The sequence below is a fragment of the Mirounga angustirostris genome, unplaced genomic scaffold (assembly GCF_029215605.1).
Source record: "Mirounga angustirostris isolate CCGP_5_RB_7025 unplaced genomic scaffold, mMirAng1.0.hap1 SCAF_15, whole genome shotgun sequence".
Lineage (NCBI taxonomy): Eukaryota > Metazoa > Chordata > Mammalia > Carnivora > Phocidae > Mirounga > Mirounga angustirostris.
Genome location: NW_026991723.1, coordinates 41546954 through 41568838, shown reverse-complemented (window position 1 = coordinate 41568838; position 21885 = coordinate 41546954). Strand labels below are relative to the sequence as shown.

Below are 21885 nucleotides of genomic sequence, written 5' to 3'. Positions count from 1 at the left end.
TTCATTGAACTGTTCTACTGGGCTTTTTTTGTTTGTTTGTTTCTGTATCATTTATTTCTGCCCTAATCTTTATTATTTCTCTTCTTCTGCTGGCCTTAGGCTTCATTTGTTGTTCTTTTTCTAGCTTCTTTAAGTATAAGGTTAGGTTGCTTGAGATTTTTCTTACTTCTTGAAGTTGGCCTGTATTGCTATATACTTCCCTCCTAGGACCACTTTTGCTACATCAAAGGTTTTGGACCATTGTGTTTTCATTTTCATTTGCTTCCACGTTTTTTTTTTTTTAATTTTTTCTTTAATTTCCTGGTTGACCCATCCATCCTTTAGTAGGATCTTCTTTAACCTCCATGTATTTGTGGTCTTTCTAGATTTTTTTCTTGTGGATCATTTCAAGTTTCATAGTGTTGTGCTTGGAAAATATGCATGAATGATATGATCTCAATCTTTTTGTACTTGTTGAGCCCTGATTTGTGACCTAGTATGTGATCTCCTCTGGAGAATGCCCCATGTGCACTTAAAAAGAATATGTATTCTGCCCTTTAGGATGATATGTTCTGAATGAATATATCTGTTAAGGCCATCTGGTCCAGTGTGTCATTAAAAGCCATTGTTCCCTTGTTGATTTTCTATTTAAATGATCTGTCTATTGATGTAAGTGGGATGTTAAGTCCCCTACTATTATTGTATTATTATGAGTTCCTTTATGTTTGTTATTAATTGTTTTATATATTTGGGTGCTCCCAAGTTGGGAGCATAAATATCCACAATTGTTAGATCTTCTTGTTGGATAGACCCCTTAATTATGATGTAATGCCCTTCTTCATCTCTTGTTAGAGTCTTTGGTTTAAAATCAAGTCTGTCTGGGGGTGCCTGGGTGGCGCAGTTGGTTGAGCATCTGACTCTTAGTTTCAGCTCAGGTTGTGATCTCAGGGTCTTGGGATCAAGCCCCACATCAGGCTCTGCGCTCAGGGTGGAGTCTGCTTGGGATTCTCTCTCTCTCTCCCTCTGTTCCTCCTACTCATGCTCTCACTCTCTCTAAAATAAATAAATAAATCTTTTTTAAAAAAATTTTAATTAAAATAAATAAGTAAAATCTAGTTTGTCTGATATAAGTATGGCTCCTCTGGCCTTCTTTTGATGTGCTTTTGCATGATAAATGTTTTTCCATCTGCTCACTTCCAATCTGCAGGTGTCTTTGGGTCTAAAATGAGTCTCTTGGGGCACCTGGCGACTCAACTGGTAGAGCATGCAACTCTTGATCTCAGAGCTGTAAGTTCGAGCCCATGTGGGGTGTAGAGATTACTTAAAAATAAAATCTTTTAAAAATAAATATAAAATGAGTCTCTTGTAGGCAACATACAGATGGGTCATGTTTTTTTTATCCATTCTGACACCCTATGTCTTTTGATTGGAGCATTTAATCCACTTACATTCAGAGTAATTATTGATAGATATGAATTTGGTGCCACTTTATTACTTGTTTTGTCATTGTTTCTGAAGATCTTCTCTGTTCCTTTCTAGTCTTTGTTGCTTTTGGTCTTTCTTTCCCACTAGAAGAGTCCCCTTTAATATTTCTTGCAGGGCTGGTTTAGTGGTCACAAACTCCTTTAGTTTTTGTTGTGTGGGAAACTCTTTATCTTTCCTTCTATTCTGAATGACAGCCTTGCTGGATAGATTATTCTTGACTGCAGATTTTTCCCATTCAGCATGTTGAATATATCATGCCCCTCTCTTCTGGCCTGCCAAGTTTCTGTAGAAAGATCTGCTGCTAACTTTATTGGTTTTCCCTTATGTCTTGATGCTTTCAGGATTTTTTCTTTATTTCTATATTTTGCAAATTTAACTACACTATGTCTTGTTGTTGGCCTGCTTTTGTTGATTTTGATGGGAGTTCTCGGTGCCTCCGGGATTTGGGTGTCTGTTTCCTTCCCCAGATTAGGGAAGTTTTCAGCTATAATTTCCTCAAGCAAACTTTCTGCCCCTTTTTCTCTCTCTTCTTTTTCTGGGACTCCTATGATATGAATGTTATTACACTTTTTGGAGTCACTGAGTTCCCTAAGTCTACTTCTGTGATCTAAGATTTTTCTTTCCCTCTTTTGTTCAGCTTCATTATTTTCCATAATTCTATCGTCTATATCACTTATTCCTTCCTCTGCTTCTTCCATCCTTTAGGTCATTACATCCAGTTGGTTTCGAATCTTGGTTATCACATTTTTATTTCAGCCTGATTTGTTTTTAGCTCTTTCATCTCTGCAGTAAGGGTCTCCCTGATTCGGGGCACCTGGGTGGCTCAGTTGGTTAAGGGTCTCCCTGATTCTTCTATGCTTTTCTCAAGCCCAGCTACTATCCTTACGACTGTTGCTTTAAATTCAGGATCAGACTTTTATCTGTTTCAATTAGATCCTTGGCCATGACCTTATCTTGTTCTTTCTTTGGGGATGAATTCCTCCATCTTGGCATTTTGTCTAGGTCACTGTTTTCTTCTGTGTGTTAGGAAAGCCTGTTATGTTTCCTGCTTCTGAGAGTAATGGCCTTATAAAGAAGAGGTCATATAATGTCCAGGGCCTGGCGCTTCAGGAAGTATCTCTGGTGTGTTTTGGGTGCACTCTGCTGCTGTGTTTTGGTTGCTCTATCTCTCAGGTCAGTGGTCTGCCGAGTTTCTCCTTGCCTGCAGTGGGGAGTGTTTGGACCTTGGCCAGAGTATGGTGTGATTTAACTAGGTGTGCTCTGGTCTGCTTGTTAAGAAACCTGATGCTATTTCCACTAGAACTAAAGCTTTGAAGAACTCTATGGTCAGTAGATATGGTGCATGAAGGACTTTGTGCTGGTCTTCTGGGGGAGGGGCCCACTGCACTGGTTCTTTGGCACACTTGCCTGAGAAAGGCAGTACCAGTGGAGCACGGGGGGGGGGGGTGGAGACTTGGTATAAGCAGGTTAGGCAGCCAGTGTTGGTGCTGTGCTGTTTACTGAAGTTAGTTTATGCTGAGGGGCAAGGGAGAGAAGTGGTGCCAGCCAGCTCCTTTGTCCCTGGAGAGGGGAATTCCTGCTTGCTGCTGGGAAGCCCTCCCAGAAGACTGAACAATTTCCCCTCTGAGTCCCGGGTGTTTGTTAGGTCACTGCATCACTTTATCTCCTGCATTACAGCTTCAAAATCATAGGAAACAGGTCTACTATGTTCATCAGGAAGAGCTGAGATTAAAAATAGTAACAACCCTTTAATTTTAATTAAAATTACCCATTGGTGGATTATCTACAACAAATTTTAAACGGAAATACTTCTAAGCTGCCTTTCATCAGATGTCCATACAAGAATGTAAATACAGTTTAATTCCAGCCTGAGCAAAATTTAAATAGGAAGGCAAATCTTTTGAAAAGAATTTCATGTGGTGGGGGATGGGGGGAAGCTAAGATGTTGGATTAGCAGGAGGACCTTAGGCTTGCCTGGTCCCTCAAACACAGCTAGATAAATGTCAAATCATTCTGAATACCCAAGAAATTGATCTGAGGACTGACAGAACAAACTGCAGAACTGGAGGGAAAGACGAGGCCACTTTGTGGAAGGTAGGAAGTGCGGGGATGTGGTTTGGGGGAGAAATGGATTGCGGATGCTGTGGAGGGGAAGGAGCCCTGGTCATGGAGAAAGGTGAGTGAGAGAAGAGCGCACAGGGAAATGCACAAGGAGAATACTTCCCCAAAGCCATTACCTGGGAAAATGAGGGGGGCTGATTTTCATGAGTTTTTGCAACCAGTGGGGCTCACACTGTCTGTGTCCAGGTTGCTTGCCCACCTGGAGCAGTGCACTATGGGTTCTATCACTGCCAAGCTGGCTGAATTTTAAAATTCCAAACCTTAAGGACCTGGTGTGGTGGGGACCTGCACTGCTCTTCTGGGGGAGGGTCTTGCTGTGCTGGGATTGATGTAGGTTTGACCCAGAAGAGCAGTCACACCAGAGCACAGGAGCAGAGAACACACACTAACGAGCCAGTGTCCAGGTTAGCCGCCCTCAGCAGGCGTCTCTGCGCCTATGCTGAGAGGCAGGGGAGAAAAATGGCACCCACTGGCACTTTCATCCCCAGGAGGCAATGTCACCTCTTTAGATGTGCTCCAAGAAGGGGAAACCTTCTCTCCCCGTGTGTCTCAGGCAATCCTCAGATCACACCGTCTGCCCCCAGGTTTCCTGGCTGCCTTCTCCAAGGAGCACTGTAGCACCCTCAGGGCTCCACGCCAGCCACGCTGTGGACCTCTAAAACTCTAGTCTTTGAGCCCCACAGTTGTGCTGTGGGGGGGAAGGATACAATGGAGATAATGAGTAAGCGGTGGGGGAAGGGGGCAACAGATAATATCTAACAGTGGAAGTTGAAAACATGGAAGGATATGCATGTTACTCAGAAACAGGAAGTTAAACATCAGAAGGAACAGCAATAAGAATTAAAAGCGGTTGCCCCGAGGAAGTGGAAACAGGTAGTAGAGGGCAAGGGGAATGAAACTGTTGACCTTGCAGGGCCATTTTATTTTTTAGACTATGTACCAGCTAATTTGATAAAGCCACAATTTTAATGAAAAATTATTACCACTCAGCAAATATAAAATTAAATGCCTCCGTCATCTGGTGCTGGGTTCAAGCTCGAACTGGGTCCACTGAAATGGGGGACACTCCTCGCTGTCAGCAATGTCACACACAACCCTGGAAGTCATCGGCTCCGAGGCTTCTGGCAAAGCCCCACCAAGGGGAAGGAGTCTGCTGGGAGTATAACCAAGGTTAGAGGGAGCCCCGACTCTGAATTCCAATGGAGAAGCGCCAGGACTTGGCAGGTGGAGGATTTAGGTAAGAAGACAAAGGGAGAGGAAGGAAACCTGTAGTTAAGATGCCTTCTTTCCTACTGGATTCCCATTCTATTATTTTTCTAAAAGAGCTCAACTAAGAACTTCACCACAGGCTACTTTAACAAATAACCATCTTTGGTCTTTTATCCAGAATATACACAATAATACTGCCAATAAATTATAATACTTTTGTTATTTTTATACGTTTGGATGATATATTTAAAAAATAAAGAAGTTCCTAAATGTTGAGTGTAATGAAATAAATAAATTGAGATTCAGTCCATTCAGTATCATATCTTTGACTAGGGCTGTTTTAAATTTAATTTAATTTTAAACTGGATTTAAAGTTACCATGAGCTCCTTCCCCCATCACTGCCCAGCAATCATTTACCACAGCTAATGAACACCTGGCATACAGAAAACTAAAATAAAAATATTATTGAAAAGCTTTAGTTTCACACTGTAACTTTGAGATGCAAAAAAAAAGATTTTTAACAAAGAAAATTTTATTACAGAAATACAGAACAGATATATATCCTATCTAAAATTTTATATATAAGATACATATTTGTTAAAATAGCCTGTTACTATTATCAAATTCTTAGCTGAAAGCGAAATAAGTCAATCAGAGAAAGACATGTATCATATGATCTCAGTAATATGAGGCATTCTTAATCTCAGGAAACAAACTGAGGGTTGCTGGAGTGGTGGGGGGTGGGAGGGATGGGGTGGCTGGGTGATAGACATTGGGGAGGGTATGTGCTATGGTGAGTGCTGTGAATTGTGTAAGACTGATGAATCACAGACCTGCACCTCTGAAACAAATAATACATTATATGCTAAAAAAAAAACAGAAGATAGTAGGAAGGGAAAAATGAAGCGGGGGGAAATTGGAGGGGGAGACGAACCATGAGAGACTATGGACTCTGAGAAACAAACTGAGGGTTCTAGAGGGGAGAGGGGTGGAGGGATGGGTTAGCCTGGTGATGGGTATTAAAGAGGGCATATATTGAATGGAGCACTGGGTGTTATACGCAAACAATGAATCATGGACCACTACATCAAAACTAATGATGTAATGTATGGTGATAAACATAACATAATAAAATAAAATTTAAAAAATTCTTAGCTGAGCTCTTTAAAATATATATATGTAAAACATATATAAATGTATTTATATTTATAAAATATATGTATACATCTAAAACATATGTATACATATATATATTCCATCTAAAATAATTTCATGCAGGAAAGTTCACTGTTATGAAACTGTTGACCAAAATTATAAATCCAAACTACACACATAGCTTTTTTCTCCTGACCTAGATCCACTCGGGGAAAAAACAAGCTTAAGAAACTTAACCACGGGCAAAGTTCAGGCAGCATTTTCTCTATAACATCATTATTACCAGTTGCTAAGTTAGTTCTATCCAACAGGTAAAACAATGTCCGAGGGGTGCCTGGGTGGCTCAGTTGGTTAAGCATCCAACTCTTGGTTTCAGTTCAGGTCATAATCTCATGGTAGTGGGATCGAGTCCGGCATCGGGCTCTGTGCTCAGCGTGGAGTCTGCTTCAGATTCTCTCTCCCTCTCCCTCCCGCTCACTCTTTCTCTTTCTCTCTCTCTCTGTCAAATAAATTAATTAATTAAACCTTTAAAAAAAGAAAACCAGGGAGCGCCTGGGTGGCTCAGTTTGTTAAGTGTCTGCCTTCGGCTCAGGTCATGATCCTGGGGTCCTGGGATCGAGTCCCACATCGGGCTCCCTGCTCAGCGGGGAGCCTGCTTCTCCCTCTGCCTGCCGCTCCCCCTGCTTGTACTCTCTCTTTTTCTCTCTCTCAAATAATTAAATAAAATATTTAAAACAAAAAACAACCCTACCCTAAAACTTCCTGCTCTCAGAGTTGTAAATTAAAGATATCATTTACCTTAAAGGCCTAACGGCCTAAAATCAACCAAGTTTCTTTGGAACACATCCAAAACTTAGAGTTAATATTTGAGAATTTGTGACTCTAAAACGTTTTAAAATGTTTTTTAAGGAAGATTCTGAAGGAAAGTCAGAAACACAAGTAGAAAATGAAATAACTGAACCAATCACCCCTCATGTCATATCATTCCTTCTAATACCACACATCATTGGAACAGAAGTAGTGGTCACAGTATATAAAGAGAAAAGGAAGATGTGATGGGGAAGAGAAGTCATAGGAACTGAGTTGCAGTAATGAATATTGGGTTTTAATTATTATTTAATTTTTATTGTTTATTATTATTAACTTTATTATTATAGCACAGTTATATAGGGATAAAGAACAGATAAGGGATGTTATGTTGAAGTATTTAGGATTGTTAGCTGGTGCTTAGTTGGAATATGTAACTAATATTTAGAATTGTTAGTTGCTACTTATTGGAATACAAAATATGCATAAAATTTTTCAAGCACCAAAACACAAATAATAGCAAAACAAATTTAAGGGAAAAATTTGCCTTGGGGTCTGATTAGAAAAGTACATAGGTTGGATGGGGTAGACGGGTGATGGGTATTAAAGAGGGCACTTGTTGTGATGAGCACTGGGTGTTATATGTAAATGATGAATCACTGAACTCCACTCCTGAACCAATATTGAACTGTATGTCAACTAACTAGAATTTAAATTTAAAAAAAAGAAAGAAAGAAAAGCATACAGGTTAAAATCTTGGAGCTTGGGGCTTCTAGGTGGCTCAGTCAGTGAAGCATGCAACTCTTGATTTGGGGTCATGAGTTCGAGCCCCACGGTGTGGGTAGAATTTATTTAGAAAAAAAAATCTTTTTTTTTTTTTAAGATTTTATTTATTTATTTGACAGAGAGAGACACAGAGGGAACACAAGCAGGGGAAGTGGGAGAGGGAGAAGCAGGCTCCCCACTGAGCAGGGAGCCCGCTGCGGGGCTCGATCCCAGGACCCCGGGATCATGACCTAAGCCGAAGGCAGACGCTCAATGACTGAGCCACCCAGGTGCCCCAGAAAAAAAAAAATCTTAAGCTTAATTGTTAGCAGGTCCTTTAAAATTCCTCTAGTCCAACTTTTGCAGGACTCTCTTCTTCAATATCCATGACAAAGAATCAGCCACTTTCTGTTCTGAACTTCCCAAGGCAGGAGATTCACGAGTTTCCCCAAAGAAGCCAATTATTTCATTATTGAAAGCTTTAATTGTTGGGAGTACAGTCTGACTTCTAACAGTTTCACTTGTAGGTCCTAATCATCACCTCAAAGCAACAGTAAAGAAGCCTGCACTATATTCTACGTAAAGCCCCTTCAAACATATTTATATATAAATGGACAGATTCAAACAATGGTTCAAAGGAAATAAAGAGGATAAGTCTTAAGAATAACATTCACAGAATGTCATCTAAGTCATCCCAGAGGAAGCAAAAAAATTCAGTTCAGAATTACTGATTTAGGGGCACGTGGCTGGTTTAGTCGGTTAAGCATCTGAGTTTGCCTCAGGTCATGATCTCGGGGTCCTGGGATCAAGCCCGGCGTCCGGTTCCCTGCTCAGCGGGTAGTCTGCTTCTCCCTCTCCCTCTGCCCCTCTTCCTGCTTGTGCTCATGCTGTCTCTCTCAAATAAATAAATAAAATCTTTATTAAAAAAAGAATTACTGGTTTAAAATATTATAAGCACTACTACTAAAAGTAATCTCAGAGAATTTTAAATTTTTCAACATCAGTCTCTTTTTTTATTTAAATTCAATTAACTAACATATATTATTAGTTTCAGAGGTAGAATTCAGTGATTCATCAGTTTTACATAACACCCAGTGCTCATTACATCACGTGCCCTCCTTAATGTCCATCACCCAGTTACCCCATCCCCCCACCTCCCTCCCCTCCAGCAACCCTGTTTGTTTCCTATGATTAAGAGTCTCTTATGGCTTGTCTCCCTCTCTGATTTTGTCTTGTTTTCTTTTTCCCTCTCTTCCCCTATGATCCTCTGTTTTGTTTCTTAAATTCTATATATGAGTGAGATCATATGATAATTGTCTTTCTCTGATTGACTTATTTCGCTTAGCAAAATACCCTCCAGTTCCATCCATGTTGTTGCAAATGGCAAGATTCCAATCTTTTGATGGCTGAATAGTAATCCATTGTATATATATACACCACATCTTCTTCATCCATTCATCTGTCGATGGACATGTGGGCTCTTTCCATAGTTTGGCTATTGTGGACATTGCTGCTATAAACATCAGGGTGCACATACCCCTTCGGATCACTACATTGTATCTTTGGGGTAAATACCCAGTAGTGCAATTGCTGGATCGTATGGTAGCTCTAATTTAAACTTTTTGAGGAACCTCCATACTGTTTTCCAGAGTGGCTGCACCAGCTTGCATTCCCACCAGCAGTGTAAGAGGGTTCCCCTTTCTCCATATCCTTGCCAACATCTGTCATTTCTTGACTTGTTAATTTTAGCCATTCTGACTGGTGTGAGATGGTATCTCACTGTGGTTTTGATCTGTATTTCCCTGATGCCAAGTGATGTTGAGTCCTTTTTCATGTGTCTGTTAGCCATTTGGATGTCATCTTTGCAGAAATGTCTGTTCATGTCTTCTGCCCATTTCTTGACAGGATTATTTGTTCTTTGGTTGTTGATAAGTTCTTTATAGATTTTGGATGCTAGCCCTTTATCTGATTAGACATTTGCAAGTACCTTCTCCCATTCTGTCGGTTGTCTTTTGGTTTGTCAACTATTTCCTTTGCTGTGCAAAAGTTTTTTATCTTGATGAAGTCCATATGGTTCATTTTTGCCTCTGTTTCCCTTACCTTTGGAGACATGTCTAGCCAGAAGCTGCTGTAGCTGAGGTTGAAGAGGTGCTGCCTGTGTTCCCCTCTAGGATTTTGATGGATTCTTATCTCACATTTAGGTCTTTCATCCATTTTGAGTCTATCTTTCAACATCAATCTTTCAAGTCAGTCTTTCAAGTGCAGCTTATGATTTTGCCACACCCATAATAATCACTACTATTTAATAATACTTTAATTCATTTCTTAGGTTAAATGAAGTATTTTAAGAGAAATCTTTATATTATTGTTGTAAATGGAAAACCATTATCTATTTGTCATATGCAAACTAACATTAAAAATAAATACATTAACTCTAATGCACCAACCTATTATCATGTCATGTACTAATGGTGGTATGCATGTCACCCTACCAGGAGAAATGGTTTAAAATATCTACTATAAAGTTTTTTGGAAACATATTAAAGAATTATAAACTTCTTAAAGCATCCCACAGAACATTCCAGATGAGAGGCTTTTGAATTGAAAAAGGTTAAAATCAGTAGGAGTCAAAAAGACCCTGACTACCACTTACTAGTTGTGTGTCCCCATTAAGCCTCAATTTTCACATCTGTAAAACAGGGATTAAAGGAGCAGCTACCTCATGGGGCGTTCTATAAATTGAATGAAATCACGCAATGCTAGAAAGCAAATGAGCCACAATGTATACTAACCACTGTGGTATTAGCCCCTACTACTATTATTTCTGTAGTTTGAGAAAATCTCAAACATTACCCATCTCCACACAGGCCTTTTTAGGTGGCCTAGAGATCAAGATCTTTAAAGATACTGTATTACATCAATAAATGCAAAATACATTAACATATTTACTCTCTAGGGTAACAACTGCATTTCAGAGACTACTTGGAATAGCCATGATACTTCAAAATCCAAAAAAGCATTTCCATATTTACCTATACAAAGAAGTATAGTTATGTTTTATAAAATCCTTTATCCCCAACCTAGCACAGACATTAATGAGAGCTATATCTAAAATGCTACACATTCATAGTTATGTAAGTTTCATAAATTCTTTATAAAGAATTTTACAGTAAAACACTTACAAACTCAGTTTTGCAAAGCTCTCTTGTGCGTTATGCTTTTCTCGCTCATATGCACTTTCAACTTCTTTGAATTCATTCTTGATCATTTCCAAATCTGCAACAGCTTCTGCTTGGCTGGCCTTTTCTACCTGCAAAGCACCTTCAAGGTCTCGAATCCGTAACTACCAGATGACAGAGAAGTAGTTAAAACAAGCAAGGAAATGCTAGCATCACAGGCTAGTCAAATGGAATAGAGTACTTTATCAGCAGCAGTTTATCATTCATCCAAACACTTCTTCCTTTCTGCTTTCGTTCAAAAGGGAAAATAAACAAAAGACAGTGTATTCCCTTTCTCAACGTGTTTAACGGAAGGGAGGAAGAGTGGAAGAATAGTTAACCGTGCTATGGAAATGCCTAATCAAAGTGCCAAATTATGACCTACTATTCCATTTGGATACTTCTTTTATAAAACATAATGAAATTAGTGGTTTTGGAAAACAAAAGGGAAGCATTCTTCACTTATGAGAAACATCATTACATTGGCATCTTTAGAAACCCATGAAAGATAACACATCTTTTTTATTCCTAGAGATTTTTACTGTAGAAAAGTAAAACTTTTATTACCAAATAATACTATTTGACTAAAATATTTATGAGTGTAGTTACATGATATCTAGGATTGGCTTCAAAATGATATGGGGATAGGGAGTAGATGGGTGCAACAGATAAAAAACACAATTGACCTGAGGTAAATCTTTTTTGTTTTTTTAAAGATTTTATTTATCTGACAGAGAGAGACACAGCGAGAGAGGGAACACAAGCAGGGGGAGTGGGAGAGGGAGAAACAAGCGTCCCGCGGAGCAGGGGGCCCGATGCGGGGCTCGATCCCAGGACCCTGGGATCATGACCTGAACCGAAAGCAGATGCTTAATAGACTGAGCCACCCAGATGCCCCAACCTGAGGTAAATCTTGAAGTGATGGCTATGTGCAGAGTTCATTTTACCATTCTCTCTACTTTTGTATATACTTGAAACTTTACATAAAATAACACTTTGAAAAGTAGATTCCATGTAAACATCGACAGTAGAACAGATAAAGTACATTCCCATAAAAGAATAATATGCAGCTATAAAAAAGCTGCAAAACAACTCTTGAAAAGGAAGTTCTCTCTGTGGTTCTCCATGTGGTGTTAACACAGACTGAAAAAGCAAAGTCTACATCAGTGTATGTAGTATGCTATATTTTGCGTAAACAAGTGGAAAAAATTAAGTAGCAGGCAAGAGGGTAGAGCAAAGGGAGAGACAGGAGTGAAAGCAAGAGTTCTCGATCATTTAATATTGTTTTGATTTTTGAACTATGTGGATGTTTTACCTTTTTCAGAAAATTAAATTAAAAATAAAAAATAGACTGCTAAGGCTCAGAAAAAGTGGGGAGTGGTAGAAAATGATTTACACTAAATAGAATATGGGCTTTAGAACCATAAAGCTCACATTTAACTTCCAGCTCTACAAATTAACTTATGAGACCTTTGGCGTATTACTAAAACTCCAAAGGCCTTAGGTTCCTCATCTGTAAACAATAAATAATAGTAATAATAATAAACAGACTATCTACAGGGTTGTTACAAAGATCTAATGAGATAATATTCATCTAATATATATTTAATATTATATATGTATATGTAGTACTTATTTAATAAATATTTGGGTAAATATTTATTAAGCACTTAATATGTGCCAGGCAGTGAGCTAGTGCTCAAGATATTATACAATAATCTTGAAAATAGACAGTCTTAGTTTTGAGGAGCTCCTAGTCTTTAGGAGAGGAGAGACCATGACAGAATGTGAGTGCTTCCTATCACAGAAGCAGGCACAAAGGGCCATGAAATCAGAGAAAAGCTATGACCAAGTCTCCTGGGGATGGCAAACGACAATTCGAGGTAAGAAAGATGAAATCATCAAGAAAAGGACAACATGAAAATGTTTTGTAAATTAACCTATATAAATAATAAGCACCAGAATTATTATTTGTAATTATTCAAAAATATTTTGGAATAATCAAAACATTCTTACACTAAAGTAAGGACATAGAATAGATCTGGAGATACAGCTTGGTAAATTTTCAAATTTGGTCTTTTAAACTTTATTTTTCTTTGCTATTTTGTCTAAAACCAATGTTGACAGGTAAAATAATAAATCTAGGAAACATTTTCTTCTGTCTGCATCGCTATCTTCTTTCAGAAAATAAGCACACTCAATCACAAATGATAAATCAATCCAACTGAAAGAGAAATAGGCTTCAAATTAATAACTCTGAGTCAACTCTCTGATTCTACTTTACCATTTTTATAAGACCAAATTTAACAACAGAATACTTCAAACATACATTTAACTACAGTTTATGATAAGATGGTGATTAATTACAACTATTTAGTAGTCTCATTTGCTTTTAAACTAATCTGAAACTGAATTTAACTAGATGTACCTCATTGAAAATACTTATCAATATTTATAGATATATGGTTCAAATATAAACTTTGGCTTTTTTTCTGAGTCATACCACGAAGTTAAATATCAAATATTAATTTTACTTTTTATTTATTTTTTTAAAGATTTTATTTATTTATTTGACAGAGAGAGGGAGAGACACAGCAAGAGAGGGAACACAAGCAGGGGGAGTGGGAGAGGGAGAAGCAGGCTTCCCGCAGAGCAGGGAGCCCGATGCGGGACTCGATCCCAGGACCCTGGGATCATGACCTCAGCCGAAGGCAGACACTTAAAGACTGAGCCAGCCAGGCACCCCTCAAATATCAGTTTAAACTATATGAGTAAAAGAATACATGTAACAATATTTATTTTTATAGCTATTAACTATATATCCCAGGTATAAATTATAACTACAATGAAAAACTTAATTTTGAATTATACTTCTTTAATAAACTTAAAACTTTTGCCTTATTGCTTATTGATGCCATTTGGAGTGATTCAATCATTTAAAAAAAAAAAAAAAGCTTAGGGGCACCTGGGTGTCTCAGTCGGCGAAGTGTCCGACTCTTGATCTCAGCTCTGGTCTTGATCTCGGGGTCGTGAGTTCAAGCCCCGCATTGGGCTCCAAGCATAACTTGCACAAGTTTGCTTAAAATACAAACACACTCAAATACGTGGATCTGAGAATTTTGCAGGTAAAGAGGGCATTTCATTAAAGATAAAAGCTTTAAAAATTTTTATTATAAAATTCTTGTAAGTTTAGTTGCATCCTATATTAAGACCTGTTTAAACAATAACGTAAAATTTTTGCAAGTTGTATTAATTAAAATTTAATGTAAGGGAAAAGTCTAAGTCTTAAAAAAAAAAATCTGAGGGCGCCTGAGTGGCTCAGTTGGTTAAGCGACTGCCTTCGGCTCAGGTCATGATCCTGGAGTCCCTGGATTGAGTCCCGCATCGGGCTCCCTGCTCGGCAGGGAGTCTGCTTCTCCCTCTGATCCTCCCCCCTCTCATGTGCTCTCTCTCATTCTCTCTGTCTCAAATAAATAAATAAAATCTTTAAAAAAAAAAAAATCTGAATTAAATTAAGGAACTGAGGGGCGCCTGGCTCAGTCAGTAGGGCTTGTGACTCTTGATCTCAAAATTCTGAGTTCAAGCCCCATGCTGGGTTTGGAGCCTACTTTAAAAAAAATTAAATTAAAGAACTTAGATTTCTGGAACTTTATATGAAACTTTATACACAACTTGGCCATGGGCCAGACGTGGTCCGTGGGCAGTAGTTTGCCAACTCCCAGTTGGAATGCCTTCACTTCCCCGAGAAATTACCTGTGATTCTCTAACACGTGGAGGACACTTTCCTTAGGATGACTTCAATTAATTCCCCTCCAGATTTAATCTTTATTATGCTCTTATAGTATTTTAGTATTTTATATTTCTATCCATACATTTATCTGTATATCTATATAGATGCAGATAAATATACAGTATTTCTGATAATGGAAGTAAGTTCCAAGAGTAGTTTCTTCGCCTTTATACCTTCAGTTATTAATACAAGTGATAAGCAATGTGCACAGGATATATACTCAATAAATGAAGGTGCATATTTTTTAAATGTTTTCAAAAAGAAATTCATCCCATGGCTGTTGATGAAAAGAACACTCTGATCAGCAAATCTTTCTGTAAGAGGCCAGATGACAAATATTTTGGACTTTGCAGGCCATAATGTCTCTGTCATAACCATCCCCCTCTGCCACTGCAGCACAAAAGCCCCACGGACAAGACAAAGCCTCCCTTGAACAGGTGGTGGGTGAGGTACGGCCTGTGGGCTGTAGTGTGTCAAACCCTTCTCTAACAAAACCATCCTCAACTATATCCTGGTAGCAAATAGAGTAATGAGTGTCTTAATAATATGCTACGTTTTTTTTAAAATTTTATTTATTTATTTATTTGAGAGAGAGAGAGCACTGGGGAGAGGCAAAGGGAGAGGGAGAGAATCCTAAGCAGACTCTGCACTGAGCTCGGAACCCGTCGCGTGGCTCGATCCCATGACCTTGAGATCATGACCTGAGCCGAAACCAAGAGTCAGGGCCTTGACTGACTGAGCCACCCAGGTGCCCCTATGCTACCCATTCTAAATGTAAACCTTACTTCTCTGAACAGAATGCTGCTTTTCCCAACTTAATAAAATCCATACAAAAAAATTTTTGTTTACGTTTTACCTGAATAATTTCAGAATTAAATTTTGATTCCAAATGTGCGGTTCTCTCTGCTTCAATATTTTCTTCTAATTTCCTCACTCTTAGAGTAGTTGCCTGAAAACAAATTAAAAGTTTAAACTCACAAACGTTGGCATTTAAAGTAGATATGGATCTTTGGAACAACAGGGATGGAGCTAGAGAGTATAATGCTAAGCAAAATCGGTCACTTACAAAAAGACAAATACCATATGATTTCACTCATATATGGAATTTAAGAAACAAAATAAAGGAACAAAGGAAAAAAGAGAGAGAGACAAGCCAAAAAACAGACTTAACTATAGAGAACAAACTGATGGTGACCAGACGGGAGGTGCGTGGGGGATGGGTGAAATAGGTGATGGGGAGTAAGAGTATACTCCATCATGATGAGCACTGAGTAGTGTATAGAACTGTTGAATCACAACATTGTACACCTGAAACTAATATAGCACTGTATGTAAACTATACTGGAATTAAAATTAAAAACTTTTAAAAAACGTGAATATGGATCACACTTTAGATTACTATAGCCTCGTTTTTTTCTGCTTTTGCAAGAGTGTAAAAGTCATGTTAAAAAATCATGTGAAAATCATGCTCAGGAAGAATGCTCCAGACCTTGCCTTTTTTTTCTTTTTTATTGATGTATAATCTATATATAATAAACTGCACATATTTAAAAGTGTGTAATTTGATAAGTATATATATATATATACACCCATGAAATCACTGCCATAATGAAGATAAGAAATACCTCTGTGACCCTTAAAAGATTCCTTATATCTCTTGGTAACTTCTTCATCCAGCCCTCACCACCCTACCCCCACCCCCAAGTAACCACTGATCTGTTTTTTGTCACTATCGATCACTTCGTATTTTCCAGAATTTCATATAAATTGAGTCATACAGCATGTACTCTTTATTGCCTGGCTTCTTTCTCCCAGCATAACTATTTTGAGATTCACCATGTGGTTGCATTTATCAATAGTTTATTCCTTTTTATCGTTAAAGAGTTCCACTGTGTTGATACACCACACCGATTTATCTGTTCACCAGTTGATGTACATTTGAGTTGTTTCCAGTTTGTGCTATTACAAATGAAACTGCTACGAGCCTTTGTGTACAAGTGTTTGCATGGGCAAACACTTTGATTTCTCGGAGGTAAAAAGCGAAGGGAAGAATGATGGGGTCACATGGTGGGTGTATGTTTAATGTTTTATGAAACTCCCAAACTTTTCCAAATTGCTTATAATTTTATACAACCTCACCAACACTTGGCATGGTCAGTTTTTGCTTTTTCATTTAGGGGGAGGAGGGGGCTTAAGACATTCAAACAGGCATGTAATGGCATTCCATTTCAGTTTCAATTTGCATTTCCCTAATGACATTGAGCATCTTCTCATATATTTATTTACCATCTGTATATCTTCTTTGGCGAAGTATTGTTCAGATCTTTTCCCCATTTTTTAACTGGGTTGTTTGTTTTCTTATTATTGAGTTTTGAGTTTATATAATCTGCATGCAAGTCATTTACTGGATATGTGATTTGCAAGTATTTACTCCAAGCCTACAGCTTGTATCTTCATACTGTTAACAATGTCTTTCACAAAGCAAAAGTTTTCATTATGATGAAGTCTACTTTATCAATTTTTAGGCAAGCGTAAACTTCTGGCCAGAATCAGAAGTCAGGAGCCTTATTTCTGAAGGCCAATTCTGTTGAGAAAATGCAAGCCTGGGAAGCACTGGATTCCTCGTCCCAAAGAGGGAACTGGTCATGACCAAAAGCCTGTTGGGGGCTGGGCAAGTAGTGCTACAGGGACCCGCACTGCAGATGTCTCAGGATAACAGTAGCAAAGCCATGCCTAGAGTCCTACCTGTCAAATAAAGATGGTTCAACAATGACGGAGTAAGGAATTACTAATTAGATTTCCTTTTCAAGTAACTTCTGGACAAGAAATAAGTTTCTATTAATTATCTTTACTTTATCATTTAGCCTAAGCTGAAGTTTTTTTTAAATACACAACTTGATTAATTGGTTTTTCCTCTTTCCTTCCACAATTTTTTTTTTTTTTTTTACAGAATCTCAGCAAGAAGGAGCATAAGTAAAAACTGGATAATTCACAAACAAGCCGTCTGTGAATAATAAATGACTACACTTTTCTTTGAGCGAAGGAGATTCCTGTAATATCTTATTATAGAGTAGAGTATAAACACAAATATTCCTTCTTCTCTAGAGGCCTTTGTAGATACCTCTTGCTACTAATGGCCTTCATAATCAAGAAGCAATTCTGCTTCGGGATTCAATCACTCTGTGTTTCACAGATATGAAACTCACAAAATATTTTTTTACACTGACTTATTTGCTTTACTTAGATTCTGCAACCCTGTCGATAATATTTTTTAATGAGTTAACTCTCTTAATGAGTTACTAGGAAAGACTTTTTTTCTAGAAGGCAGACAAAACAATAAGTCCAAATGTGATCTTTTGGGTCTAAAGATAATTTAAACCCAAAACAATAAAATGATTTTTTAAGTTAGTAGAGTATAATATCTTTAAAGGTAAAATCTGACATTTATATTCTATACTACTAGAGTATTTTGAAATAACAGGCATTCCACTGAAAGACAAAACTGGTAAATATTCATAATTTAGTCTGATAGCTCAAGACTTGAGATTCAAAAAAACTGGAAATGAAAAATATAAAACTAAGGAGTTATTTATTATTTTTTTAGGTGTAGTTATAATTGGTATTGAGGTGCTTGGCTGGCTCAGTTGGTAGATTATACAACTCTTGATCTCAGGGTCATGAGTTCAAGCCCCACATTGGGTGTAGAGCTTACTTTAAAAAAGTTTAATAATTGGTATTTTTTTTAACTCCTATCTTTTTGAAATATATTCTTAAAGTGCTCATGGATGAAATTATATGATGTCTGGATTTGCTTTCAAATAATCAAGCTGGGAGTTACAAGAGGAAGTTGATATTCATGAAATAATACTGGCCTTTAGTTGATCATTGTTAAAGCTGAGTGACAGGCACATGAGGTTCATTTTAGTATTCTCTCTACTTTCATGCATAATTAAAATTTTCCATATTGAAAAAATTTTTAAATGGAAACCACAGCAAAGGAAGTATGGTGGGAAAGTATGGTGCTGGTATCATTATTTACCTAACAAAATTATATTTTGATGACAAAAAATCACTAGAATGAATTAAGCCGTTCATACCTAAGCAGAAAAAGTCAGTGGGAAGGTGGGAGTTTAAATCAATCAATTCCTACCTATATTGTTGAAATATTAAGATAATTGAAGCAAATATTCCCTTCATACTCACTACCACCTTTCTCAAAACATGTTTCACACCAAATATTAGTCCCATGGGATGTAATTAGCTGTTATATGAAAAAGCAATTTCATCATTATAAGTGTGTGAAAAACACAGGATTAAAGCCAAACAATTTTACTAAAGCACTTCTCAAAAAGTTAACATGACAATCTTGAAAAGGAAGAACAAAGTTGGAAGACTCACATTTCCTGATTTCAATACGACTACAAAGCTATAGTGATCAAAACGCTGTGGAACTGGCATAAGGACAGACATATAGATCCATAGAAAAGAAGTGAGAGTCCAGAAATAAACCCATGTATCAATGGTCAATTGATTTTTGACAAGAGAGCCAAGACTATTCAATGAGAAAGAATCATTTTTTCATTAAGCAGTGCTGAGACAATGAGATATACACATGCAAAAAAAATCAATTTGGATCCCTACCTCACATCATATATAAAAATGAATTAAAAAGGATCAATGGCCAAATATAAAAGCTAAAACCATAAAACTCTTAGACGAAAACATAGAATGAACTCATGATTTGGCAACAGATTCTGAAATATGACACCCAAAAGCATGAGCCACAAAAGAAAAAAAAATAGATAAATTAGACTTCATCAAAATTTTAAATTTTGAGCATCAGAGAACTTTATCAGAAAGTGAAAGGCAACCTAGAGGACAGGAGAAGATAATCATGTATCTGATAAGAGTCTAGTATGCAAAATATACGAAGAACTCTTACAATAAAAAGATAAACAATTCAATTCTTTAAAAAATGAGTAGGAGAGCCTGGGTGGCTCAGTCAGTTAAGTGTCTGCTTCTCCCTCTGCCCCTCCCCTCACTCACTCAATCTCTCTCGCTCTCTCTCAAATAAATAAAATATTTTTTTAAATAAAATAAATAAAAAGTAAATGAGTAAAGGGCTTAAACAGACAACTCTCCAAAGAAGATATGAAAATGGCCAGTAAGTATATGAAATGATGGCCAACGTTATTAGTTATCAGGGAAATGCACACCCAAACCACAAAGAGATACATCTCCATGCACACTAGGCTAGCTATAATTTAAAAAATGGAAAATAACAATACTGGCAAGGATGTAGAGAAATTGGAAACCTCATACATTACTGGTGGGAATGTAAACTGGTGGCACCACTATGGAAAACAGTTCGTCGGTTTCTTAAAAAATTAAACAGAGTTACCATATGATCCAGCATTTCCACTCCTGGATATATACTCCAGAGAAATAAAAACGTTCAAACAAAGACTTATACACAAATGTTCATATCAGCATTTTTCAAAATAGCCAAAAGGTAGAAACAACCTAAATGTCCATCAACTGAACAAAATATGGTATATCCCTACAATGGAATGTTATTCAGCCAAAAAAAAAAAAAAATTAAGTACCAATACATGCTGTGACATAGATGAACCTTGAAAATATATGTTAAGTGAAAGAAACTAGACACAAAAGACGACATTTATATGAAATGTCCAGAACAGGCAAATCCATAGGGATAGAAAGTGTGTTAGTGGTTGCCAGCAGCTAGGGTGGGAGGGAGGAATGGGCAGTGACTGCTAACAGACATGAAGTTTCTTACTGGGGTGATGAGAATGTTCTGGAATTAGATAGTGGTAATGGTTGCACAACTCTGTGAATATACTAAAAACCACTGAATTGTATACTTTAAAAGGATGAATGTTATGATATGTGAAATATATCTCAAAAAAAGATAAAAGAATCCTGAGGGTAAGAACCACAATGTCAAAGAAGTGACAGCCACTTAAGTCAAGCTTCTTGATTTCCGAAAAAAAGTTCCCTCTAAATGCTGACTTTGAGTCCTTAGAACAAGAGATCCCCACTGATATTAGGTCTAAAGCATGGTACCTATTACAGCAGAAAAATTATTATGTTTAGCCAGATTAAAATGAGCACTACTCTAGGTAAGCCCAATACTAGTTTAAAACAAAATTTTTTAATGTAAATCCTAAAAAATGAAGTTCCTGGCCTCAAAAAATTAAAAATGATTTCTCAGTATGCTCATCTTAGATTCTGTAAGTCAGAAGTCTAACCAGTGACAAGAAAATAGCCTATAGGCATTGAGAATAAAAAACTAGAACTAGCAAAAAGTTAAGAAAGACAGAGGGAAGAAACCAGTCTAATGTTCATTTTCTTTTCAGATTCCAAAAAGCATATGCATAAAGCTTCTCTTATCAAAATAATAGTCTTACATTTTATTAAAACACAGAATATTCAGTCATTCCATGATAAAAGATTCAACAATTGAAGTCTTTTCATTTCTTATGTGTATGTTATGTCATATTAATTAATTATCTGATTTTCACTCCAAAAGTCAAGAATAGGTTCTGTTATTCCTGCCCTAGGCCAGAGATTACATCTTTACTTTCATACCTTCCTGCTTTGAATGAAATGTCCAGAAGAAAACAACTTTATAAACTGTTACTACTAAAACTATTGATTCATCAGTAAGGACAACAACAACAACAAGATCTTCAAATCTTTAAACAAACTCCTTTCAAGAGTAGGCTTTGTTGATAGACATAATTAAATTAAAGCCCTCCTAATAAATATTTTTTTAATCTTCGAGTCTGGTGAATTAATCCTTATATCCAGCAGAGGGTGCTAAAGGAACATCAATGGAAATCAATTGGAAAAAAAATTTTTTTCCAATACTGCCTAAGAGAACCAGTACAATCATAAACTGTCTCATTAGTATCCAGTCCTAATGTCATCAACAACGCAAGGGCAGGAATCATAATGGGATTCAGGTTAAAATACACAATCCAACACACATTCATATATACCACAAGTCAATTTAAGTATATACAGGTTTGCCTAGAATACAACTATTACACTCTACTCTGTTTGTTCCCAACATTATGAACAAAGGAGTCCTTTGTATAACACAAAATGAGCACGTATTTTGTCATTTATTAGCTGATTTTCATGCCCTTTCCTACCGCAAAATACCACCATGGGATTTTTATTTCAGTAAATACTACATGTTCATCATGACTATTTTTTTATTTTACGATTAGTATCTCATTAAATCACGTTAAGCCCAATTAGATAATCTACTCCACTTAAGAAGAGGGGGCATTTGACTGTGAAGAGGGTAAAACAGGGAAGGATGT

General features: G+C 37.2%; 1 protein-coding gene across 1 annotated transcript in view; it reads right to left on the bottom strand.

Annotated features, from left to right (window-relative positions):
* Positions 1-21885, bottom strand: part of CCDC171 (coiled-coil domain containing 171) — a 304666-nt gene that overhangs the window by 218629 nt on the left and 64152 nt on the right. The window contains exons 8-9 of the mRNA XM_064580122.1: positions 15387-15479; positions 10705-10865 (exon numbers count right to left, since the gene is read on the bottom strand). Of these exons, the coding sequence (XP_064436192.1) occupies positions 10705-10865; positions 15387-15479 (254 nt within the window). The remainder of the gene's footprint in view (positions 1-10704; positions 10866-15386; positions 15480-21885) is intronic.